Source organism: Oncorhynchus gorbuscha, linkage group LG02, assembly GCF_021184085.1.
Source record: "Oncorhynchus gorbuscha isolate QuinsamMale2020 ecotype Even-year linkage group LG02, OgorEven_v1.0, whole genome shotgun sequence".
NCBI lineage: Eukaryota > Metazoa > Chordata > Actinopteri > Salmoniformes > Salmonidae > Oncorhynchus > Oncorhynchus gorbuscha.
Genome location: NC_060174.1, coordinates 32,300,113 through 32,327,565, shown reverse-complemented (window position 1 = coordinate 32,327,565; position 27,453 = coordinate 32,300,113). Strand labels below are relative to the sequence as shown.

Below are 27,453 nucleotides of genomic sequence, written 5' to 3'. Positions count from 1 at the left end.
AAGTGAGTGCAGCAGCCTCCAGATTGACTGTGTTGTGGCATCAGAGCCGAGCATGCAGTGTGCCTCTCTCTCCCTCCTGTCCATGTCCTCCTCTGGGACTGGGACCCAGATACACAGTGACAGACAGAGAGTGGGCGTACCGGGGCACAGCTTCCTTCACCTGTCACTGAACAGAGGAGGGGGGACCCACACATGCTCCCCTTCGCAGGCTTGTCTTCTCTATAAACCCTTTTGTTGTTTCCCCAAGAGGGCAACACACAGACTCCCAGTCAGGAAGCTCGTACATTTTTGCCATAACAACACATAAATGAGACCAAATGACTCTAACTTTCTCCTGCTCCCTGCATTGAGGGTGTCAGAATGCATTTCAATAAGGCAGTCAAGTAAAAGCAGAGAAATGCTGCTGTGTTGTACAGGCCTCTCATGTTTGGCAGTGTTGAAATAGGAATGGCCTCACACACAAACAAACACAGAGACACATGCACATCCCATATCATCCAGACCTGGGTTTTAGCAAATTAATTTCTGCTTGCAGTGCTATGCAGGAATAATAGGGAAGCTCAGAGCTGTTCCACTGAACCACTGAAACTAGAATATCGCTTCAAATATGGCTGCTGGTCTCGAGTGATGGGGGATCATAGCTTAGGCTGCCAGTTGATAAAGAGGAATTAGCATAGAGACATCAAAAAACGTATCAATTATTTTTTTGCTCTGTTCTAGTCCTCATGGTATAAACATTGTTGATGACTTCAGCTGGTTTGTCTGTTGAATGGACGGAGGCGGTTTAAAATGATGATACAGGATTTTCCTTTGCAGGTGAATATCTGAGTGTGGTATCTCTGAGCTGCACTGGAGTAGAAATGTCATGAGGACAGCCTCATAGTAATAAGCCAACTCCCCAAACAAATAACACATTTATACTATTCTGTCTGTGCTCTGTACCACTGCTGTCCTTTGCCTCTGACATTCAAATAACCTTTCTTCTGCTGTGCAATTGGGAATAAAAAAAAGCGCTCATTCTGTTCTGTTAGACTACAACATGACAGCAGTGCCTTGGCAGATGAAAAGAGGCAGGATCTGATTCTAGCTCTTGTTATGCTGTCTGTCTGACAGTCATGGGTTTCAATTTAGCATAGACCATGTTAATCAAACTACAGCTGATCTCCACTGGCAAAGGGGGAAATTAATCTAGCAGTCAACATGGGGGGGAAACTATTGTATAAAAATGTTGCTTGCTGAGCACTTGCCAGCTAGTCCACTGACCGTACGAATGGTATTTTCCCTGTGTGAACTGTATCTAGTAAGAGATTATACTAACAGGTTCCTGTATTGTAGCCCTGTGTGTAGTCATGTGTTCGTTTTCAACATTTGCCTTGTTGTTGTGTTGTGAAATGTTTAGTAGAGAGTTTGATTAAACTGTTTTGTCCCTGTTTGTTGGAATGGAGAGCCATTGTTAATCTGCCCATAATGCTGCTCTGTACAAAGGCCCAGAATCGCTGTCCAATCACTTACATAATCTCCAATATGAGCCCACTGGCTTGCGTCATTTGGTCACTGACAGCTGTCAACACACACTCACACCCCCAACATTCCCATCACTATAGCTGCAGTCTTACATATTCTGCCTCCTGGTAAGAGGCTGTTACATGTACCACACATATAGACTTCAAATGAATGATCCATTTAGAGATGTTAGATGTTGTGTCCAATGAAACGGCAGATGAAGACAGTACTCCTTACTCTATGAGGTCTTCCATCACTCAGAGATATGGTATGTATTTTATTACTCTACGTGTAACACCCTTGTAGTAGGTGCAATAGTCCAGTGATCTAATAGCTGTCAGCCTCAGTTTGTGACTGTAATGTAAGGGATCACCCTAATCTTCTGAAGGTTATGTCAGTACAGTAGTCCAATGGTTGAGGAAAATCTGAGTTTGCAGTGGGAATAAATAGGAGATAGAGCCGCTGTAGTGATTTATACGTCAATATTTGCACTGCTGCAAATTCCTGTGCTATTCCATTTTTACAGAATATTGTTTTTTCGTCTGAAAAAAAAGAATGCCTTGCTAGAATTAGATCTGGGGGATATGAAAAATCCCATTCTGAAAAGAAAAACCTTGTCTCCAATGAGTTGTAATGTAGCATTAAGAATTCACATCCAATATTCACCATTAAAGGATCAACCTTTAATAATTGATATATCTTCAATATATTTAGTCAACACCACACTTTTCCTCGCTCATAAATTATGCTCTCCAGGTACAAACAAAGTATAGCATATTTGAGAGGCGCAGGGGAAAATGCTCACTCTGACAACAACTGTCTTTGTGGTGCTTATGTCAGCTCTAAAGCACTAGTTACAGAACGCAGTACACTATGATAGAGTCCCGGAGAGCAGTTGGCATGGGTAAGGCAAAACCTTTGTTTTATTTTTGTAAGCGATTATCTGTTCATTTTCTGGGCTTTAATAAGTGCAGTGTTCTCTTCATGTGGGCTTTGATCTCAGGGCTATTTGGTACACAATGAAGGGCAGAGGGGGACACAGAGGGGGCTTCAATTGTACATGTGCTCTGAGTGACACGTCATCCTCAGTCTCCAAAGGGCCTTTATGTGATGTGAATCAGTGTCCTTGAACTGCACAGCGACGAACACAGACAGAGCCCCTCTAACAAGCTGTGCCCTATGAGGAGCTGGACTTCAATACAACATGAGGCTAGGCTACTACACAGTCCTCTCACCATACTCTATCCATTGTGAAATCCAAAGCCAGCCACACCAGAGTTTTATCCTCCACTGAGGATCTTAGTCATTACCTTTTTCATTCTTTCTGTGGATGGATATTTTGTGACGCCGTAAATGCTGCGGTAGGATTCACAGTACATTATCTGTGTACCTCAGCAGGTCCCCCTTCTCTTTGATGTGGCCTGTGTGTGGAGGCCATCTCACAGTGTTGTGAGTAATGGGAGGCTGCTGAGATGGGCTTTAGCATGACTGCCCCGTCTCACTGTGCCTGGCTTTGATGTCCTAAGCAGGCGGCAGGGCTGCCTGGCAGGCAGAGGCAGAGGCAGTGAGGGAACATGGCAGGCAGACAGGGGAGATAGGCAGCCAGGAAGACAGACAGGCAGGCAGACAGGCAAGCAGGCCGACGGGCAGGCAGACAGGCAGGCAGACAGGCAGGCAGAAAGGCAGGCAGGGAGACAGGCAAGGATGGAGACAGGCAGGCAGGGAGACAGGCAGGCAGGCAGACATGCAGGCAGGGAGACGGCAGGCAGGCAGGGAGACAGGCAGGCAGGCAGGGAGACAGGCAGGCAGGCACGGCGAATGGGTTCAGCAGCAGTGAGCAGCGCTGGTCAAGCCCAGACACAGAGCCAGCAGCTGCCTGCCTCACACGGAGAGGCAGTTAACACCACAGCTCGTGTCAATAGATATTGACTCCCAGATCTGAAGTACTTAGTCACAGTGCCTTTCTGTCTGACCATCGCCCCCTGCGGGAATTCATTTTAAACCACTCACACTATTTGAAGTGTAGTCTGACTGGGAGCCCCAAGATCAGCCATTCATCAGGGCAGCTTGCTCAGTTATACCCAAATATTGACTTGAACTGATGGCGTAGGTGACTTAATGGCTTATTTGATGTCATTATTCTGTATTTATTCTTCATGTATCTGTACCAGAAAATGGCTTATTTCACTGTTAAAATGACCATAGATTTAGATTGGGTTCTTTTTTTACATAGCAAACCACAAAGCCTCTACCTAGTCAGAATGGAAATAACCCCTTTTTTACTGTTGAGTGCACCCAGCATTCAGAGGTTTGTGTAGTAGTGGAGTAGAGGGTGTTAGCTGGTGAGGCTTTGTGCACTCAGGTCCTCTCTGCTGCAGATAGGGCTTTGTGAGCTATCCTCATCTGTGTGTGTGCCCAGCCTAGCCCAGCGCACCGCCGTTTCCACTCCCTCTGCCTTCACCTGATGTGGCACAGTCTCTGTCAGGCCTGAGCGAGCATCCAGCCAGTCCTGCTTCTTCTTCCTGCTTCTGCTTAAGCCTGGAGGAGCTCAGAGCCTGGAGCCTGTGGGCAAGAGAATGGGCCGAGAGCTGGGAGCTGGGAACTGGCCTCAGTGGAGAGGAGGCGGCTATAGACAGTCATAGTGACAGCCCTGCACTGCCACCCAATGGCCAGGGCCCGTCAACACAGCCCTGTTTCTCCACCACCCCAGCAAGTTTTAAAGGCCCATTGTAGTCAAGATTCTGTTTTGCTGTGTTTTGTATCATATTGTACAACAGCTAATGAAACTAAGTCTGTAAAAGTGTGATAAAATGTGATCAGTGTTATTTCCTGATTGACAGCAACTATCTACACAGGACCTTCTGAAAAGCCTGTTTTCATTGGCGTCTTGTCTGGTGACATCACCAAGTGTTAAATTAATGAATAGACCAATAACAAAGATAGTTCCAAACCAATCTGCCAATAACCGTTAGTTTTAAGTTTAAGTTCCCCCTTAAAACACTCCCAGACAGTCCTAGCAAAATTCTTGCTTGAGAAATAGTTTTTTTGCTTGCTACCCAGAAATTATTTGGTATTGATATAAAAATGGCTGCATTGGGCCTTTAATTACTGCACGCTTCACTTATTATGTAAGTAATGAGGCTGATAATTCGCAACACACTGCACCTCAAATGCTCATGCAGGTAGAACACAAAAACAAACAATGGAGTGCACTGCCCTTAATGCCAGTGTTCATACAGAGATAACCAAAACATCAACCGACTCGACACAATGCAGAAATTCATAATGATTAATTATAAAGTAACCCTCTCAGCGAGCCTGTCAAAACCTGGCTCCTGGTAGGTTTTCCCTCTAATCTAGGCAGACTATGTGCATTAGCCTCCATTGTACTGCAGGATACACAGCCATCTAGGTGTTTTCCATATGAGAACTGACTAGCACGTGTGCCACTGCTCTCTTTGTTCATTTTACTGAAATGTAGGCTAATTCTGCTTCTAGGGGGGAGGTCTAGTTGAATCTACCAGTGATAAGAGTGCAGGCTAACAGAGATTCCTGAATGGAGGGACTGTGTGTGTAAAGTGGTACACGGTTAGTGTATCAGCGGCCATCCCCTGGGCATGCCTCAGGGACACTGACATTATCCACATGACACAACAGACGCTCCCAGGCAGCTGATGAGGCCTCTGGATGGAGCCTCAGTGAAGGCCCATTTGATGTGATCAAATTCATTTGAAGGGATTGGATGTGAAGGTAATACAGAGCTCCAGTCTACCCTGGCCACCGACTGCTCTAGAAGAGGACTAGGCCTGGTGTTTAAAGCTAGTGGAGAGACTACTTTGTCATAGCGTGCACTGGATGGAATGGCTCATGAAGAGTAAAATTATACATTTTCAGCACAAGTAAGAGAAGGCGGTTTGATAGTGCTCTTTGCTTTGATTAACTATCTGTGCAGTTGTAGGTAGCCACTATAGAGCAGGAATCCAACTGTAATCTTTCCTCCTTGTAGATCAGATAGCTTAGTTTGTCTGGTGCTACGGAGTGCTGTAGCAGTGGCAGCCTAAGATGCTGGCATTATAGATACAGATCTAGTGTCGAGGCAGAGCGAGACGTGGCGTCAGAGGCTGCAGTGATAAAGCATGAGAGCTGTAGCACAGGCTGGGTGTTCTGTGTCTCAGCTGCCTCTCTGTGTCCTGCTGCCCTGTGGCGTGCTGCTCTACTCCTGTGCAGGAGACCGGGATGGATGAGACCTGCCCCCACATGCCTGTGTCCTCTGTGCCCGCTAAATCACACACAGGCCTGTCAGCAGTGGAACACTGTCACCCCCACTGAACTCTACTGCACTTTACTACTGTTTCAACCAACAGCCTCCATCCCCTTCCAACCACCTCTCTGGGCCTCATATAGCTACTCACCAGCCCAATAGGAATGTTATCATTTCTGTGGCCATACTGAATTGAATCTGGGCTTACTGCTTGGGTTTGGCGTGTTTTGAAGTCATGTTTTCCACTGGAGAATAATAGTCTGTCATTCAGTAGGGCTAGGATCACCACTGTGTAGTGGAATGGGGTTTGTGGGTCGCTGTGACTTTTCCTTATGTAATTTGTGCCTGCAATATCAATTGACACTGTTTACAGGGGTTGGCACGTGGCTCAGTGAAGACTTAAAATGGCCTCCTTCATGCATGACTCGATGTGCTGTGTAGAAGTGAGGATTCAAAGCAAATGGATGATATATTTTTCAAGCACAGTGCTCTTTCATGTATCAGCATGCATCCAAGGTGAAGGTGTTGTTCTGTAACTTGTGACAGCAAAATGATTTTTTTTTTCTCTCCAGCTCAAATCGAAATAATTCCCTGCAAGATCTGTGGAGACAAATCATCAGGCATCCATTACGGTGTGATAACATGCGAAGGCTGTAAGGTAAGCTCCCAGAGAATGAACATGTGGGTGTTAGGGGGAAAGGAGAGAGACAGGAAGCAGAAAAAGTGGAGAAACTTACAAAGAAATACCTTTGAACATGTTGTCTAACTTTTTAAACAATCTTGCGAGAGACTATAAAATGTAAACACACAGAGAGCATCGTCATTAAAATGGTCAAGCCACACAGAGGACATCACAGAGCCTCACTATTAGCAGGACAAAGTGACTCCTCTGCCTTGTACTGCCTCCCTTCCCAGGGACATGCTGCTTCAGTGTTTCTCCTTCTGCTGCAGCTTGTTTTTCTTGAAATAAAATCATCAAAAGAAGAAGTTCTTTGAATTATAACGGATTGTTGGCTGTATGCCGCTTTTATTGAAGCTAGCTTTTGTACTGTTTCAAATACACCAGGCATTCACGTTGAGGGGAATGTATCTTGTGCTTCTAGTGTATTCTTGATCCTGTGCTTGTCACCAGGCGAGTCATTAGTATTCCTCTGACAGGCAGCAGCACCTTTGCTGTTTTCCTCCTGTGTTACAGAGAGACAGGGGCTCATTCAGCTGCTCCTCAGAGCGTCTCTCTCTCTCTCTCTCTCTCTCTCTCTCTCTCTCTCTCTCTCTCTCTCTCTCTCTCTCTCTCTCTCTCTCTCTCTCTCTCTCTCTCTCAGACAGGAGCTAGCTGCCGGGAGAAACAAAACGCTGAAGAATAAGCTGCTGAAATGTATCTTTAATGATTGCTAATTACTCCAGGCAGAGAGGCATTTAATGATATGTGCGAGTACAAGAGTTTGGACCATAAATCACAGCATTATTAAAGAGTGCTGCTTGTCACTAGCAGTTCTAGCCAGGCTCCCATAATGGCTGCCATTATGAAGCAACTTGGCAGCTGTCAGCTGTTTTCTTGTAATTAAACAGCCAATGAGCAGCTAATTAAGACATATGTGTATGGAGCAGTGGAGTGGGGCATGTTAATGATGTGCCGGAATCAATTCATTAAGTCAAAGGATGAGGAATCCAATCGGGGTGCGTGTGCCATCCTGTGTGCCATCCTGTGTGCCATCCTGTGTGCCATCCTGTGTGCCATCCTTTAGCGCCGCACATGTTGGAGCCCTGTTAATCAACACTAATAACCCAGACTATAGAAAGATGCTGCCTACCATTACGATCACAGCCAAACACACCACCCCCTGCAGTATACATTGTTAAAACACACCACTCCTTCAATAAAACAACATAGAGCTTTATACAACTGACACTAGAATGTAATATCCTGCAAAGCACTGGCATGGCAGTATTCTTGTACATTTATTTTAGCGACAGTACCCTCCATAGTGATGAATATTGTCGGCTTCATCACTCTCAATAAGTACCCAGTGAAACACAATATCCTTTTATGTTTACAGGAATAAAAGCCAATCAGTCATTGGATACAGCAGGGCCACTGTGGTTAATATTATAATCAGTGCGGTCTCCCCCTCCCTCTCTCCGGTCTTAGGGCTTCTTCAGGAGGAGTCAACAGAGCAATGCGGCCTACTCATGCCCCCGTCAGAAGAACTGCCTGATCGACCGCACCAGCCGCAACCGCTGCCAGCACTGCCGGCTGCAGAAGTGTCTGGCAGTGGGCATGTCACGGGACGGTACGTACAGCGTCTAGTCGACAGGAGGGGACAGACATGCTTCTAAGGCAGGACAACCCATGAAAGTGAATAGAACATTATAGACAAGTAGAACAACTGGAATATGCTCTGACTGAATTACCGATAGATGTAACAGATTGTTATATCATAACGGACACCACTCTTAATGTGGTTAGAGTAGGAAATGGTGGTCTAGACAAACGTCAGTGATGTCTCTGCCTGTGTACGTTCCACTAGTAATTGGCGTGGCCGTGGGGGTAAGTTGGCAGGTGTGACAGAAAGTAGGTCTGATGAATAGAGGGTTGTTAGGAGGTGTCATTAGTGCTGGAATGGTGCAGGTGAGGCGGGGGGATGGGAGAACACAGGTGAGTGTCTATGGGAGAGGAGGGGGGGTCAGAGTTGAGAATTATGGTCTAGACCAGGGTTTCACCAACTTTGCCCTAGCACTACACAGCTGATTCAAATAACCAGCTCATATTCTAGCTTTGATTCTTTGAATAAGCTGTGTATGCAATGGGCAAACATCTAAATGTGCAGTCCCCAGAACACTGTCTGAGAGGGGCGGCTCACTCTCATGACCAGCTCTGTTTAGTCTGCAGGACTCCGTGAAACACAAAGCCTGTCTTGTATCTGATATCCCTGTCATACACAAACCAAGATCTCATTATTTTACCATGCCTGCTTTTTCTGTCAGCTTTTTGGTATACCTGTAAGGGGTAGGGGTAAAATGTTCAATTAAAGCCACCTAAAGACCTAATCATGGTTCCTCCATTTTCTCAATCGTGTAACTAAAATACAGGTATCAGGTCTGTGTGAATAGTTCTCAGCTTTTTTTCCCAGTAAATAAATTAACACGTCCATTGTTTAACACCTCTCTAATTTGAAATGCAAAACGCCCCCAATGGTTTAACATCAGTAGCACAGAGAGGCTGCTGCCTACAGTACATACAGTACAGACTTGAAATCATTCGCCACTTTAATAAATGGAACACTAGTAAATTTAATAATGTCACTTTAATAATGTTTCCATATCTTGCATTACTCATCTCATATGTATATACTGTATTCTATACTATCTATTGCATCTTAGCCTATGCTGCTCTGACATTGCTCATCCATATATTTATATTTATATATTTGTATTCCTTTACTTAGATTTGTGTGTATTAGGTAGTTGTTGTGGAATTGTTAGATGTTACTTGTTAGATATTGCTACACTGTCGGAACTAGAAGCACAAGCATTTCACTACACTGCAATAACATCTGCTAACCATGTGTATGTGACCAATAACATTTGATTTGATTTGAACACCCCCACCCCTCCCAATTTGCCAGTTTCCCACTGATATGTATGAAACGGGTATATCTGCAAGAGAGTTGTAAATAAGGGGCTGTTTGAAAGGGGTTCGTATATACATTGCCTTGTATTTTTACAGATTATATACCACATAAATCTTCTGTCTGAAATGGGTATGAGTTGACCCGTAAGCTGTGACTAATTCAGGCTTACTGTAGGTTGCTCCCTTGTTGGAGTTTTTATGCAATAAAGATGTTAGTGTTTAAGGTTTCGCTAATACCCACTGAAACGCATACAGGCTAAACTTGTACGCATAGACAGGCTAAACTTGAGACACAGGCCAGTGTTATGTCAGTTTCAGTAGTGAAGGAGTGTCTGCTGTCTCCCTCCCTCTCTCCCTACAGCGGTGAAGTTTGGGCGCATGTCGAAGAAGCAGCGGGACAGCCTGTATGCGGAGGTGCAGAAACACCGGCTGCAGCAGGCGCAGCGTGACCACCAGCAGCAGCCCGGCGAGGCTGAGCCACTCACACCCACCTACGGCCTCTCGGCCAATGGCCTCACAGAGCTCCACGATGACCTCAGTGGCTATATGGACAGCCACACCCCCGACGGCAGCAAGCCCGATTCAGCAGTCAGCAGCTTCTACCTGGACATCCAGCCCTCCCCTGACCAGTCCGGCCTGGACATCAATGGCATCAAGCCTGAGCCCATCTGCGATTTTGCCCCCGGCTCAGGCTTCTTTCCCTACTGCTCCTTTACCAACGGAGAGACATCCCCCACCGTGTCCATGGCTGAGCTAGGTGAGGAGCAGGGGGAGGGGGGAGAACAACTCAACCGTGGGGCAAACGACACAAAGGTTTCTTAAAATAGCAGGAGGTTGGAGACTCATCTCCAACACTCATTAAAATAGCCTCTTTTTTGTAATTAGTTTCCATTAATTAGGGCCAATCAGGATCCAGCAGGGCACTCATCTGGGGAAATCATTTTTTTAGGCTCCCCTGTGCCTTGGAACTCCTTTTAACAGATGTGTTTTCAAAAATCATTTACATTTTTATACTCAATATTTCTCTCTGAGCAAATGTGACCTTTGTTTCAGTGAGTAATACTGTGCGGCTGACTGCCCCACCTCCCCCTCTGTTTGGGTCACAGCTAGATTGGGTTTGACTGAAGCTTCAGCTGGGAGCTTCCTGGAGGCAGTAAAAGGAAATGTCAACAAGCCTCTTCCCAGTCAAAAAAAAGCCCACACTCTCCTCCTCCTAGTTGAAAGCTCAGTAAATAAATTGTATTTTTATATGGTGTAGTTCATCTGTTAGGTCTTCCCATTGCCTGTGAGCAGCATTCAGGTCTGACACTGTTCTGATGTGCTGTGCTGTGCTATGTGGTTGTGTTGCAGAGCACCTGGCCCAGAACATCTCCAAGTCCCACATGGAGACGTGTCAGTACCTGAGAGAGGAGCTGCAGCAGATGACCTGGCAGGCCTTCCTGCAGGAGGAGATGGAGAGCTACCAGATCAAGGTATGGTAAACTTCCACCTTCCATCACCAGTATCACGACCATATGAACAGTACTCACTGTTCTGGAAACACAACACAACTCCTGGGTCGTTCCACAAAATGAGTCCCTTTTGCATCCCTTTGAGTATTCAAAACATTAGGACACCTGCTCTTTCCATGACAGACTGACCAGGTTAAAGCTATGATCCCTTATTGATGTCAACTGTTAACGGCCTTGTTATGCTCGAACCGCTCAGGTTTCCACCACAAAACACCAGAAAATGTCAAAAAAAGACTATAACCAGCTTACCCGCTTTTACACTATGATTTGACTATCAGATCTTCAATGTTCATTTTGAAAAAAACACTATTTAAAAAGGAATAGTTGTACAAGAGTTCAGTGCACATACTGTAACAGGGTTGACCTTAAAATGAGGGACGGATTTTTTGCACCTTAAAATGTATCACTAAACACATGAAATAAATAATCTTCAGAAAGGACTTTGTCAAACCAAGAAAATACAATGATGGTGAAAACGTGGAGAAAAGTCTTTATTCACATGAAAAACCTGATTTATTGCATTTTCCATATGGTCTATATTAAAGGGCACTTTGTTTAATATAATGGGATTTAAAATTCAATATGAGTGCACGAACTCTACTTAATATACCTGTATATACACTGAGCGTACAAAACTTTAAGAACACCTTCCTAATATTGAGCTGCATCCCCCCTCCAAGGTGTCAAAAGCATTATACAGGGATGCTGGCCCATGTTGACTCCGATGCTTTCCACAATTGTGTAAAGTTGGCTGGATGTCCTTGGTGGATCATTCTTGATGCACACAGGAAATTGACGAGTGTGAAAAACCCAGCAGCTTTGCAGTTCTTGACACAAACCGGTGTGCCTGGCACCTCCTACCATACCCAGTTCAAAGTAACTTACATCTTTTGTCTTGCCCATTCACCCTCTGAATGGCACACATACAGGATCCATGTCTCAATTGTCTCATGGCTTAAAAGTATTATTTAACCTGTCTCTTCACCTTAATCTACATTAAATAAAGTGTATTTGACCCACTGTTCCCCGGTAGGCCATCATTGTAAATAAGAATTGACTAGCCTAGTTAAATAAAGTTTAAAAGAAAAAAAGAACACGTCAAACCTGTTACCCATAGATAGACAGGCTAGAAATGTTTTAACAATTGAAAATATTCTTTGAAGCGTTCAATTGCACCTCCCTGTTGCACACAACAATCTTCCATTCCTCTTTATTTGACACTCAATAGGCGCTAACTATAGTATTTGTATTTATTTTACCTCTTAAGATGGAAAAACAACATGTTTTTTTTTATTACGTTAAACATGTGCTCTTCAAGTTACACTACCCAAAAGGGAGTCATTTCGTGGAACGACCCAACTAGCTAATTCCATCCCATCCTTTTCTACACCAGATAAGCCTTTTCTCTCTCATTCCCCCTAGCCCCGGGAGGTCATGTGGCAGCTGTGTGCTATCAAAATCACAGAGGCCATCCAGTACGTGGTGGAGTTTGCCAAGCGCATCGACGGCTTCATGGAGCTGTGTCAGAACGATCAGATAGTGCTTCTGAAAGCAGGTATGACAGCCCGTCAACACGGCCCACTGCCGTCTCTCTCCCACATCCCCCTTCACCCCCCCCCAGGCGTTGTCACAAGGGCATAGCTGACCTGACTATACAAAGCCTCCCTCACATACTGACTGTGTGTGTCACAGAGCCAGGAGGCTCCACCCTGCCTGCTTTCTCCCTCTGTTCCACAGCTCATCTGTGTCTCTTTCCTTCTGTGTCTCTGTCCCTCTATGTCCCTGTCTCTCTGCTCATTACAGAATAACAGTATTCAGGCTTATAGGCATTAAAGGGACTACAGTGTTGCTGAGCTGAGACACTAGCTATCATGAAGGCTGCCTCCTCTCTCTGCTCTGCCGTTGATGATATCTGCCCAAACTAATAGCTTCTCAATGCACACACACAAAAGCACACACACATACGTACACAAAGAAATAGACAAACCCATCCGCCTCCCATGGGTATTTATCTCAGTTTTCCCTGGGTTTTTATTTGCATTAGCATTGCCAATATTAATAAGGAAATGGTGACAGAGATCTCTTGTTTCATGTGACATTTTAAACCAATGCCATCTCATAAAGTGCAGTAATATTATCTATTACACCTCTTTTACCCTCCAATCCAGTCCCACACAACACAGCCATATACAGCATTGTATTTCACTATTCTTTTTTTATTTGGGTACAAGTTTCAGTATATAAATGTAATGTTATTACTAGTTCCAGTCTTTTATGTCATGGGTTTCTGTTTAAAAGGAATCGGGGGTATAACACACAAATGAAGGAGGACAAAACGTTCAAATATTGCATATGCTGTGTTGGGCCTAGTGATGCAAGACTGGCAACTCTAACTCAATCTGAGGAAGAGAAGAATTTAGCATTATTGTATTTCTGTCTCCTCTGCAGGCTCTTTGGAGGTTGTGTTTGTCAGAATGTGCCGTGCCTTCGACTCTCAAAACAACACAGTCTATTTCGATGGAAAGTATGCTGGGCCCGATGTGTTTAAGTCATTAGGTAAGTGCTGCAAGAGTCCAATGCTGTGCACGTGTGTGCGTGTGTGTGTGCGCAAGTGTGTCTGCAAATCTGAGCTTGTGTGTGTGTAGAACTTATTTGCACAAGCTTGCATTGCTTTATAACAGACAAAGTTGTAATGAGAGCCAGGAAGCTAACACTGAGAACTCATCCCTGCCTCACCTGGCTCTCTCCTCTCCCCAGTGGATACATATGGCAGAATAACATTCTTACTGAATCACTGCTGCTCCATATAACTCCTGTTAGGCTGCAATAAATAAAGCCAGATTGAATGCCCTTTGGGAGAGTTATATCAAAACCATCATTGAAAGTCAGCCATAGACTATCTCAGGTGGAAGCAAATAGCATTTGCTTTTGAATGCCATGACATTACTAAGACTCTCTACAGTGCATTCTCCCGTGCATCCAAATGCCTTTGGAGGAAATTAATGTGTCCTAGCGCCGGTGTGAAAGCATAGTGTGAATGCATAAACCGGTCTGTCTGTGTGTGCGTTGTGCATGCACGTCCGTGCGTGTGTGCAAGACTGAAGAGGAACAGTGCTGTGCTATTCAGTGTCTTGAATGTGGCTTCCCAAACAAGCCTTCCAGTGTCCTCAGTCAGTCAGTCAGTCAGACAGACAGTGCTCCAGAATGGAGAGGCTTGGGGCCGGAACAGGGGAGGCAGCAGAGTGATGGGGCTCCAGAGTTGCACTGGCATTAGCTGGCATTAGCCTGTCTCTCACAATCCCCAATAATTGATCTAACTAAAAGACTCATTTGTGACCTCATTCCAGGTTGCGTAATTCCACCCAACTGCCAGAATGGGACTAGTCTGGGAGGGATGTCAGTAAAAGCATTGCTTGTTCTGCCTCAGACACTCCCCTGTGCTGTCAGTGCACTGCACCTCCCCCTCTCTGCCTGTGTGCCTCTCTCCCAATAAAGATCAAGAGTGTGACTTGCTCTTTGGTCTGCCTCACCCTCATCCCCAACCCACTGTCTCTGTGTCTGTGTCCTTTGCTGTGGCAGGCTGTGACGATTTGATCAGCTCCGTCTTCGAGTTTGGGAAGAACTTGTGTTCTATGCACCTGTCTGAGGATGAGATCGCCCTGTTCTCCGCGTTCGTGTTGATGTCTGCAGGTAGGTGTCGTTCGCAGTACAAGAAATGACAGATTTGCAGATACACACTGCAGGGTCTCTTATGTACCCTCTTGCCCTGAAACTTCTCCAAACAGCATTCCATTGAACACCATCCATCCAGCATGTCCCTCAATTAGACACAGAAGCCAGAAATCAGTATATCTGATTACTGAGTGTTGCTGAGTACAACATACACTGAGTTGACAAAACATTAAGGACACCTGTTCTTTCCATGACATAGACTGACCAAGTGAATCCAGATGAAAGTTACGATCCCTTGTTAAATCCATTTAAATCAGTGTAGATGAAGGGGGGAGACATGTTAAAGAATGATTTTTAAACATTGTGCCTTTCACAGGGAAAGACTTAATAAGTGCCTTTGAAAGGGGTATGGTAGTAGGTGCCAGGCGAACCAGTTTGTGTCAAGAACTGCAACGTAGTTTCCCTTATACATCAAGAATGATCCACCACCCAAAAGACATCCGGCCAACTTGACACAACTGTGGGAAGCATTGGAGTCAATATGGGCCAGCATCCCTGTAGAACGCATTCAACACCTTGTAGAGTCCATGCCCCGACGAGGGCAAAAGTGGGTGCAACTCAATATTAAATCAAATCAAATTTTGTTTGTCACGTGTGCCGAATACAACAGGTGTAGACAGGGTCCTTCTGTAGCTCAGTTGGTAGAGCATGGCGCTTGTAACGCCAGGGTAGTGGGTTCGATCCCCGGACCACCCATACGTAGAATGTATGCACACATGACTGTAAGTCGCTTTGGATAAAAGCGTCTGCTAAATGGCATATATATTATCTTACTGTGAAATACTTATTTTCAAGCCCTTAACCAACAATGCAGTTTGAAGATTTTTTTTTAAACTTTAGTTTATTTAGTAAATATGTAACCCAATACATTAACAATAACAAGGTTATATACCGGGCATACCGGTACCGAGTCAATGTGCGAGGATACAGGTTAGTCGAGGTAATTTGTACATGTGGGTAGGGGTAAAGTAGATAATGAACAGCAAGTAGCAGCAGTGTAAAACCAAGGAGGGGGGTGTCGATGCAAATAGTCTGGGTGGCCATTTGATTAATTGTTCAGCAGTCTTATTGGGGGTAAAAGCTGTTAAGGAGCCTTTTGGACATAGACTTGGCACTCTAGTACCACTTGCCATGCAATAGCAGAGAGAACAGTCTATGACTTAGGTGACTGGAGTCTTTGACAATTTTTTGGGCCTTACACTGACACCGCCTAGTATAGAGGTCCTGGATGGCAGGAATGTTGGCCCCAGTGATGTATAGAGCCGTACGCACTACCTTCTGTAGCACCTTACTGTTGAATGCCGAGCAGTTGCCATACCAGGCATTGATGCAACCGCTCAGAATGCTCTCAAGGGTGTAGCTGTAGAACTTTTTGATGATCTTGAGTCCATGACAAATCTTTTCATTCTTCTGAGGGGGAATAGGCGTTGTCGTGCCCTCTTCACCACAGCCTTGGTGTGTTTGGACCATGATAGTTTGTTGGTGATGTGGACACCAAAGAACTTCAAGCTCTCGATCCACTCCACTTCAGCCCTGTCAATGTTAATGGGGGCCTGTTTGGCCTTTTCTTGTAGTCCATGATCAGCACATTGAGGGAGAGGTTGTTGTCCTGGCACCACACTACCAGGTCTCTGACCTCCTCCCTATAGAGTGCCTTGCAAAAGTATTCATCCCCCTTGGCGTTTTTCCTATTTTGTTAAATTACCTGTAATTTAAATTGATTTTTATTTGGATTTCATGTAATGAACATACACAAAATAGTCCAAATTGGTGAAGAGAAATGAAAAACGGAAAAGTGGTGCGTGCATATGTATTTGCCATGAAACCCCTAAATAAGATCTGTTGCAATCAATTACCTTCAGAAGTCACATAATTAGTTTGATTGCACACAGGTGGAGTTTAAGTGTCACATGATCAGTATATATACACCTGTTCTGAAAGTCCCCAGAGTCTGCAACACCACTAAGCAAGGGGCATCACCAAGCAAGCGGCACCATGAACACCAAGGAGCTCTCCAAACAGGTCAGGGACAAAGTTGTGGAGAAGTACAGATCAGGGTTTAGTTATAAAAACATATCAGAAACTTTGAACATCCCACGGAGCACCATTAAATCCATTATTAGAAAATGGAAAGAATATGGCACCACAACAAAGCTGCCAAGTGAGGGCCGCTCACCAGGCAAGGAGGGCATTAATCAGAGAAGCAACAAAGAGACCAAAGATAACCCCGAAGGAGCTGCAAAGTTCCACAGTGGAGATTGGAGTATCTGTCCATCAGACCACTTTAAGCCGTACACTCCACAGAGCTGGGCTTTACTGAAGAGTGGCAGAAAAAATGTTTGGTGTTCGCCAAAAGGCATGTGGGAGACTCCCCAAACATATAGAAGGTACTCTGGTAAGATGAGACCGAAATGTAGCTTTTTGACCATCAAGGAAAATGCTATGTCTGGCGCAAACGCAACATCTCTCCTCACCCCGAGAACACATCTCCACAGTGAAGCATGGGGGGGGCAGCATCATGCTGTGATGCTGTTTTTCATCGGCAGGGACTGGGAAACTGGTCAGAATTGAAGGAATGATGGCAGTAAATACAGGGATATTCTTGAGGGAAGCCTGTTTGTCGTCCAGAGATTTGAGACTGGGACGGAGGTTCACCTTCCAGCAGGACAATGACACTAAGCATACTGCTAAAGGAACATTCAAGTGGTTTAAGGGGAAACATTAAATGTCTTGGAATGGCCTAGTCAAGACCTCAATCCAATTGAGAATTTGTAGTATGACTTAAAGATTGCTGTACACCAGCGGAACCCATCCAACTTGAAGGAGCTGGAGCAGTTTTGCCTTAAAGAATGGGCAAAAATCCCAATGACTAGATGTGCCAAGCTTACAGAGACATACCCCAAGAGACTTGCAGCTGTAATTGCTGCAAAAGTTGGCTCTACAAATGATTGACTTTGGGGGGGTGAATAGTTATGCATGCTCATGTCTTCTGTTTTTTTCCTTATTATTTCTTGTTTTTTTTATAATAAAAAGGATTTTGCATCTTCAAAGTGATAGGCATATTGTTTAAATCAATAATACAAACACCCCAAGAAATACATTTTAATTCCAGGTTGTAAGGCAACAGACTGTAGGCTGTCTCATCATTGTCGGTGATCAGGCCTACCACATTGTGTTGTATTCAAACTTAATGATGGTGTTAGGGGTTGTGCTTGGCCACGCAGTCATGGGTGAACAGGGAGTACAGGTGGGGACTAAGCACGCACCCCTGATGGGCCTCCTTGTTGAGGATCAGCGTGGCAGATGTGTTGTTGCCTACTCTTACCACCTGGGCGTGACCCATCAGGAAGTCCAGGATCCAATTGCAGAGGGAGGTGTTTAGTCCCAGGGTCCTTAGCTTAGTGATGAGCCTTTGTGGGAATGCTGAGCTGTAGTCAATGAACAGCATTCTCGCATAGGTGTTCCTTTTGTCCTAGTGGAAAAGGGCAGTGTGGCGTGCAATTGAGATTGCATCATCTGTTGGTGCAGTATGCAAAGTTTTGGTTTCTGGGATAATGGTGATGATGTGAGCCATTCGGAAGGTGTTCCTAATGTTTGTTATACTCAGTGTATTCATCAACTGTAGATTCTGTAAACATTGCAGTGCTGATAATGAGTGTGTTTCTTATTCTCTGTGTAGACCGGTCCTGGCTCCAGGAGAAGGTAAAGGTGGAGAAACTCCAGCAGAAGATCCAGCTGGCACTGCAGCATGTCCTGCAGAAGAACCACAGAGAGGATGGCATACTCACCAAGGTACACCTCACACCCATACACCTACTCTAACTATATCTGTCATCTATAAGGGACACTATAAAGACCTGAACTCAGCTGGATTATCGAAACCTCTCCTGAACTCTGAAAAAGATTGTTTACAATGCAGTGATCCATTATTGTATGAAAATCAAGCAGTAGATTTCATGGTTGGCAGCATACGCAAGCTAAACTAAGTTCATATTTTTGAGCAGAGATGAAAAGATATGTAACAATGGCATGCAAGCTCCATAAGAATTGTCAAGATTTCCCCTGCTTGAGTGCCTGTATCAATATTTACCAGTCTGTTTGCCCCTGTGTGAAAGTGAATTTAGAGATGTTTTTCTTTAGCGTATCTCCATGTCCTTGCCTTACTGTGAATCTAAATAACAGCCTGTCTCTTTCCTTTTCTCACACAGTTGATATGCAAAGTGTCAACACTGCGAGCGCTGTGCAGCAGGCATACAGAGAAGCTGACGGCTTTCAAAGCAATATACCCAGACATTGTGCGCTCCCACTTTCCCCCGTTATACAAGGAGCTCTTCGGATCGGACTTTGAGCAGTCCATGCCCATTGACGGGTAGCCAGTAGCCCTGCCAGGTGCCAGTGTGGCCACGCGGGGAATGTCATAGGGAGCATGAATCTGAGACACTTTAACGGTGCCCTGCACAAACCAGGACGGACGGCACACTGCACACTTTTATCTATTTTTCTTTCTGGAGGGGAGGGTTGGGGGGGTTTGATTCTGTCTGTTTATTTCACTGGGTTTAGTTGTCTCCGTTTAGAACCCAGGTGGGACTCTAAGCCCAGGGGACATGAAGAAAAGTTGGAGACAATGCTTTCTTTTTGGATGAACTTGACCCTCTCATGCACATCATTCCAGCATGTTCCCAGGATGTCTCACACTGTTTAGCACTCATTGTTTGGACTTGTTTCCACAAAAGATAATTTACTTGTATGGAGAAAATGATTGAATATGTCTGTGCACATGCCTAACCTAAAGTTCTCCTCAGCAACCAACAATCTGGCTCTCCACTTCTCCTCTGGAGCTTCAATGTCCCATGTCTTATTGCATTGGAAAACAGTTTCAATCTAAACTGTATCATGTACACCAACGAAGATAGCTGCCAGGGCATGTTTATCCTCCATTAATCCTTGGTAAAGCTTCTGTGAGAATCACAAATGGAAATTCATTGCTGCTAATGTGCATGTCCTGGTCAAGTTCAGCCCCTGTTCTCTTGTGTTTAGTTGTATGTTTGGAATGCAGTGTTTAGAATGAGAACTCGCAGCGACTTTGAGAGAGGCTCCTTCAGTGTGAGGCAATGTAAACGGCACCTCTCTATGGACAATCATCTAAAAAGAAAAGTAGAATTCTGGTAATTCTAGTCAAAACACAATGATTTTAGCTGTCAAAGACTCCATCCATCATGGTTGCTTAGTGAAATCATGTAAGGCCATCTGCTATTAATCCTTGTGTGGACAGATACCCTGGAGAAACATAGGGCACCGCCACAACAATAAGGGTCCATTCCACCTGTTTTATAATGTACTACAGGGTATACGTATAAGTACTTACTATACAGAAAAAAGTAATGTTTATAGATTCTATTTTAAATAAAATGTATGATATTAGTAGTTAGACAATTCTTAATTGTTGAATTGATAAGGCACTTTTATTTGCACCTTTCTTTAATTTAAGACTTGTATATTACCTAGTGATGTGTTGCATGTGCACAAGAAATACCAGTTGAACCATGGTCACAGAGGCTAGTCCTTAGAGCTGCAGACAATGCTGTTCTGGGTGGGGGTTTGTTTTGGCTAGCTTGGGTTTGGCTGTGAGATTGCTAGGATGGTATGTTCTGGAGAGGCAGGCAAGTCACATTCACTCCATCACCTATTAGTTTAATACCGCCGACACGCATGCATGCACTCTCAAACAAAAGCACACATGCAAAATAAACCTGGGCTGAATTGCTGATGCTGAAGATGTTTCCTGCTCGATCCAACGTCTCCATCTAGTGGAAAGTAGAGACACAGTAGGCCATGTGATGGAGAACTTTTGAAATGCAGTACAATGCCGATTAGAGAGGGGTCCACACAGGCCTCAGACCATCTGTTGATCCTTCTGTTTACCCTTACACGCTAGTGTGTTTGTGTTATCAGTGTGGAGGAGTGACTGTGACTGCCTCTTCCCCAAAGGCCTCAGCCAAGCGATGCCATTTGTTATGGTACAGAAAAGGGGGAAGAAGGAGATGTAATATTCAAAGCCTTGTCTGGTAGTAAAGCTTCTATTTTTGTAACATGTAGAGTGAATTAAACTCATGAAAGAGAGGGGGAGAGAAAGAGAAGTCAGGTAGCACTTACTATATTCCTGCAATAATTAGAGAAGCTGTTTGTATGACTAGTAGAGAAACATGACAATGGTAGAACAAGTGCTATTTTCAGAATGCTTTTGTTGTTGTGGTTTTGTTGCGTTTGTCTTTCTTGTCGGTGTGGTAGAGAAGCGGTAGAAAACCCTCTGGATGTGCCATATAGTAAGTTGTTGCTCCTGCTTTGCCGTTTACATACCCATAATATAGAATGAATTGTTCTGACATTCCAGAAAACTCAATGGTGGCTTGTAGAGAATTCCCATTGAATCCTGATATCCCTTTAGATAACCCATAACAGCATGGGTGCAGTTTAGACACAACCTTCACCATAGTGTTGTTTTATTGTTTTTGCACACGATCATTCCTCTGCCGTGAAATGTGTACAAGACAGAGAATCTTGTGCTGTCACCCCTCAGGGAAGAGTTATTTTACGCTTTCTGTTTGAAATTTGATCTCTTGTGTTGTTGGTCCTCATTAGGTTTAGTTCATGTTTTGTTCGGGGATGTTCAATATTAAGTGGTAAAGAAGAACAGGTGAAATTCATTACTGAGTAGTATTTTCCATTGCTGATGTAAAGTACTTAAGGGGCTGTTTGGCTAAGCACCAGAACTAGAAGTCAAGCTCATAACAAAAACAAAACTTTATTTTTTCCATGTTTACAGTCAGTTTTCCCATTGGCCATACAGAATAGTTATTATTTAATCTACACTATATTTCTATTAGATACAATTCCAATGATAACGTTCTTCATGTGGACTCCAATGTCACCAGGGCCATTGTTACAAGTGTATTATTATGATTACCCTCTGTGTTAGATAAACCAAATATACTTACGCAATATAAAATATCTCTTCTTTCGGCTATATTAATGCTGTGCTTAAATAAGGGCCTGGGTGACCACCAGTAACCACTACTCCCTACCAGTGAAACCCAGTCTGTCTCAAACAGTGATTGACAATCCAGGTGATAGCGGGCCTGCCCTGTGGCCCAGTGAGAGAGACATGGATGCTCAGGGAGGTAACATACAGACAGACCGGGGAAGCAGGTCTCTTTCCTCTGGACATAATGTATGCGTAGCATATGCTTTGCTATTTCATTAATTTATGAGCTTCTCATACTCTTTGACAGCTCTCGATTTATTATGGGAGGCAGGTTAAGTTTTTCGTAGCACATTGGACATGCAGTACTGTACCTTCTTTTCACTAAGTCAGTCAAATCTTTACTTTTTCTACGCTTGCCCCCTAGCATATTCTCAGCCAAGAACTATTTGGTAGCTGTGTGCAAGTAACTATGATAGGTTTCTGCCAGGTAGCCACTGGAGTGGAATCCCATTTCCTGAAACACAGATGTCATTCTCTGTCTCTATGTCTATCAAACTGGTCCTAAATAATAGGTCTGTTCACTGTGTTGTTATGTCTTTGTTTGTGTACAGTTTGATAGCAATATTGATTTGACAATGGGAAATGATCAGAGGCATTGTGTCTGTCAGTTTCAACAAACGTCTCTGCACCCACATGGCGTGGAGGGATACATCATCCTGCATGCTTTCATTTTAGACATATGTAGCAAAGGATTGCTGCTGAGTCTGCTAGTATATCAATGTGAATAACACCTTATGGTCCTTCTGTCTCTGTGTCACTCGTGTAAACAAGCAATAGTGTGTGTGTGTGTGTGTGTGTGTGTGTGTGTGTGTGTGTGTGTGTGTGTGTGTGTGTGTGTGTGTGTGTGTGTGTGTGTGTGTGTGTGTGTGTGTGTGTGTGTGTGTGTGTGTGTGTGTGTGTGTGTGTGTGTGTGTGTGTGTGTGTGTGTGTGTACTCACTGTGTGCATAAGATAAACCCCAGACAAGGCTTTAATAAACTAAGAGGGAAAGGGTTATGTGAATGAGGAGTCTAGTAGGTCTTTCCCTGGATTCGGTAACAGAGATTTGTTCCATCCCGTATAGGGTTTAAGTGTTATAAGCATGACATAATACCTCTTTACAATTTATAGTCCTTTAAAGCGCACTGGAGCAAATGACTAACCACTCAGTCTCATGACGTGTTCAGTGCAGTGTAATTGGTAGAGAGACAAGTTGACAAGGGACAACACACCATCCTGCATGTCATACATGTTATCTTGAGATGATTTGACTGCCTAGGAATCATGGGACTCCTATTTATTTGCCATAGAATATAGATTGTAAAGGTATGTGTGATGTCATGCTTACAACTGTGCTGTATTGAAGAGTTACCCAGATCTATCAGTCAGTTCAATTGCATTTTAACAATACTCTCATTTTCCAAAGCACAGCTAATACAGTTTTAAGATTAAAATAATATTTTAAAAAACATTTTAGAATATAGTCAAAATGGAAAATTGAGAAAAAAAAACTTCTAGCCATAATCGAATGTCAAGCAATAATATGTGGTGCATTATTTTAATTTTGTGCAAAGGCTTTGGACATCTGCATGTAAATACACTTCTTATTTATCACTTTTGTTTTTGTTTTAATTTGTGTTATTTGGTTTTGGTTGTTATATTGTTTAGTCAGTATATTTGATTGGTTCTGTTCCCAGGTGGAGGATAAAACCTCATGACCTGTAAACTATATATCTTCATTTCTCTCTCTCCCTCATCCTCAACTTTTAATCCACAATATTTAATGTTATTATTGATCACATGTATAAAGGTAACTTTGTAACTTCTGTCTGTATAGGTAAGGAGAAAATACTGCTACTAAGGCCTACAAATATTTATATGTTTATCAAATACACCATGCTGTACGATATCTCTGATTTTAATATCCTTCTCTCCTTTAGGATTAGATTGATAGTGGTAGGGTGTGCCAACATTTATTTCGTGTTATCTTGATGTGTGGTGCTAGGTAAGTTCCTTTTGTGGACAAAGTCTTGATTCCTAGACTTGGCCACCCTATTAGTTCCTTCATTTCATTAAGTATTGGTGCATTATTGATATTAGGACAATAAATAATCATGGTAATGATAATGATGATAGTGGTAAATTTACTTCAAACCCAGCCAGTACAGTACCTGTATCAGTGTGCTAGTCCTGGGGTAAGGCTCTTATTTCCTTCTCACTTAAATTATTATCAAAACCAGTATCTACTAATAAACAGGTTATTTAAGGGTTGCTCTTCTGATTTCTGAAAAAAAGTCTAAAACAGCAGTATTGTTTTTCTTTGTTCTGATTGTAAAAAAACACTTGCTGAGGCTGTAGCTGGTCATATTTGCAAATGCGGAGTATTTACCTCTTTAGGCTGTGTAGTACTTTACATAGGAAAGTACTGTGCTATTGTCCATTTAAAACAGCCATTTATGGCTTCCTTATTTCAAAGTTAGTCTGCCCTGAAACAGTGTTTTTCTTTTAGACCAGTTTAGACCTTTGGCACCACCATTGTGTTATTAGAAAAAATGTACATGAAAAAGATCACCGTTAGAGGTTATATATTTTTTGTAACCTTTTTTTTCTTTTCACTCAGTAGCAAATATCAGCCAGAATGTGCTTGCAATAATACACAATGTACTACACTGAGTGCCTCTCAGTGTTACAGGATGCATAAATGGTATTCAATGTTATTGTTTTTGTTTTCCGAACATGTACTCAGCTGACAATGTATTTGCACGTAGGTTTACTCTGTCACCTATGTGTTACTACATTTCTCATATTCTGTCTTTATAAAGTACACATTTTATTTTTTATTTAAGGCACCATGTTAGATATTCAGATGATATAAATATGTTTCTCCCTCTCGTCTGAGTAGCATAACTGGGAAGGATGTAGTAATGTAAAATGGTCAAATTGATGAAGTACATTCTGGCTGACAATATTGCATAAAAGATGACCTGCTGATCCAGGTTCTGGATTTGACAAAAGAATGGACAATCCACATTGATGTTTTTCACTTTGTTTTGTGATCATAAAATGATGATTTCTTTATTGAGAACAGATAATTGACTAATGCATTGTATTTCAAATATTCATATGTGTATGCAAAAGATGCATACAACACATCTGAATTTCTTTAATGTTCTGTGTTTAATGTAAGCTCAAGGGGTTGGGGTAACTTCATGATGGGTCGAGTGTGGGTGGGATATTTCTCCTTGTGAAAGCAGTATGAACTGTAGAAAGCAGAAACCGGTATGTGGTTGTCACAAATTTTTAAGTCACATGTTTGCTACTTACGATGGGAACAGATGATCATGTACCTTTTTATCCAGCTCTTTTGAGCTCTCTTTAGCAGGTAGTCTATTCACAAAAGTAGTTTTGCTCCTTCTTGTCTGATTCTTAAATATGGAAATACGTATTTTGATTCATTTTGTACATACAGGTGTAAAGAAAAATAAGAAATGCAATGTTGTCTTTTAAATACTTTCCATTCTAATATGAATGTTGTTATATTGTACTTAGAAACTGTACCTTTAATATTACCTTTATTAAAAGTGCATTGGACACATCGATTTTAGATGTGCTTTTATGTGCTGTTATCCCATAATAACATTTCCCGCTTGTAATGGGCTCTTAATTTCTGGTTGTCTCTCTATTGTCTGTCTCCTTTTATACAATACACTACATCAGAGCTCTCCAAACCTGATCCTGGAGTGCTACTCCCCTGTAGGTGTTCAATCTTACCCCAGTTGTCACTAACCTGATTCAGTTTATCAACCAGCTATATTTAGAATCGGGTGTGCTAGATTAGGGTTGGAGCAAAACCACTACAGGACGGTAGCTCTCCAGGAACAGGGTTGGCGAGCCCTGCGACTACACAGATACAGTGCCTCCAGAAAGTATCCACAACCCTTGACTTTTGTTGTGTTACAGCACACATTTTACATTTATTATATTGAGATGTTTGTCAAAGTGGAATTATGTTTTTTGAAAGTCTAAATCAGTTCAGGAGTAAAAATGTGCTTAACAAGTCACATAAATTGCATGGACTCACTCTGTCTGCAATAATATTGTTTGACATGATTTTTGAATTACTTCCTCATCTCTGTACCCCACACATAATTATCTATAAGGTCCCTCAGGGAGGTTTACCATTGCCATCCAAAAAAGGGCACCCATCTATTGGTAGATGGGCCAAAATAAAAAGCAGTCATTGGATTAACCCTTTAGCATATCTCAACCCTGCAGGCGCTACACAAAACGCTGAAATAAAATATAAAACATGCATTTCCTTTGACAAGCTTCTTTTGTTGGCACTCCAATATGTCCCATAAACATCACAATTGGTCCTTTTGTTCGATTAATTCTGTCCATATATATCCAAAATGTCCATTTATAAAGCGCGTTTGATCCAGAAAAAAACATCTTACAAAAAACACGTCACTACAAAATATTTCAAAAGTTGCCTATAAACTTTGCCAAAATATTTCAAACTACTTTTGTAATACAATTTTAAGTATTTTTAAACGTTAATAATCTATCAGATTGTAGACGGGTCTTTCTGTGTTCAATACAGGAATGAAAACAAACCAGCGATACTTTTTACGTCTTGCGCAACTCTCAACAGTGTACCCAGTTCCTCGTTGGCCTACTTCTTCATTGCACAAAGGAATAACCTCAACCAAATTCCAAAGACTGGGGACATCCAGTGGAAGCGGTAGGAACTGAAAACAAGTTCCTAAGAAATATCCCTGGGCAATGACAATACAGGGAACAGTGAGAGGGAAAAAAATCTGAACAGTTAGTCTGGGTTATGCCTGCTACAGAAGTTCTGTTATATTCACAGACATGATTCAAACAGTTTTAGAAACTTCAGAGTGTTTTCTATCCAAATCTATGAATAATATGCATAGATTTGGATAGAAAACACTCTGAAGTTTCTAAAACTGTTTGAATCATGTCTGTGAATATATATTCTTAGCATGAGTAGCAGGAAGTTGAAATTGGGCACGCTATTTATCCAACATTGAAAATTCTCCCCCCTAGCCCCAAGAGGTTTTAAGCATGGTGAAGTTATTAATTACTCTTACATGCACCATACATGCACTCAAATGTATTCAGTGGATCTTGCTGTTATGATTTTTGTTGTCCTTGATATAATTTGTTTTTTTGCATTGTTTTCTGTTTTCCTTTCTCTTTGTCTTTTTTCTCTTTTGTTAATTTTGTTGGTTGTTGGGGGGGATCATGGAGGGCTGGTGACCTGGCGGGTTGGGAGCTTGAGCCAGTGGCTGATATGTCGCTGGTTCGGATCCCCGTTTTTGACCCTGTGGGAGATCTGTCGACGTGGCCTTAAGCAGGGCGTTGACATTGGTTGCTTCTGTGGGTCGCTCCGGATTGGAGTCTGTTAGATGACTGATTGTAATGTAAATGTTGAGCGGCTTCACTGCAGGTAGATTGTATTTTTTAATACCCCCCCCCCCAAAAAAAGAACATCTATAAAGAAACAAACATTACTCTTTGGATGGTGTATAAATACACCATGTCACTACAAAGATACAGTCATCCTTCCTAACTCAGTTTCCGGAAAGAAAGGAAACCACTCAGGGATCACCATAAGGCCAATGGTGACCAACAGTTACAGAGTTTAATGGCTGTGATAGGAGAAAACTGAGGATGGATCAACAACATTGTACTGTAGTTTCTCCACAATACTAACCTAATTGACAGAGTTAAAAGAAGGAAGCCTGTACAGAAAAAAAATACCAAAA

At 42.9% G+C, this 27,453-nt stretch overlaps 1 protein-coding gene across 2 annotated transcripts in view; it reads left to right on the top strand.

The window, feature by feature from the left end:
* Positions 1–25,297, top strand: part of LOC124000941 (nuclear receptor ROR-alpha A-like) — a 276,955-nt gene extending 251,658 nt beyond the window's left edge. For both annotated transcript variants that reach the window (XM_046307612.1, XM_046307613.1), the window contains 9 exons: positions 6,337–6,422; positions 7,914–8,055; positions 9,757–10,152; positions 10,746–10,867; positions 12,329–12,461; positions 13,355–13,462; positions 14,486–14,596; positions 18,318–18,430; positions 18,847–25,297. In XM_046307612.1, the coding sequence (XP_046163568.1) occupies positions 6,337–6,422; positions 7,914–8,055; positions 9,757–10,152; positions 10,746–10,867; positions 12,329–12,461; positions 13,355–13,462; positions 14,486–14,596; positions 18,318–18,430; positions 18,847–19,011 (1,376 nt within the window). In that variant the 3' untranslated portion in view covers positions 19,012–25,297. The remainder of the gene's footprint in view (positions 1–6,336; positions 6,423–7,913; positions 8,056–9,756; positions 10,153–10,745; positions 10,868–12,328; positions 12,462–13,354; positions 13,463–14,485; positions 14,597–18,317; positions 18,431–18,846) is intronic.
* Positions 25,298–27,453: the final 2,156 nt, after the last annotated feature.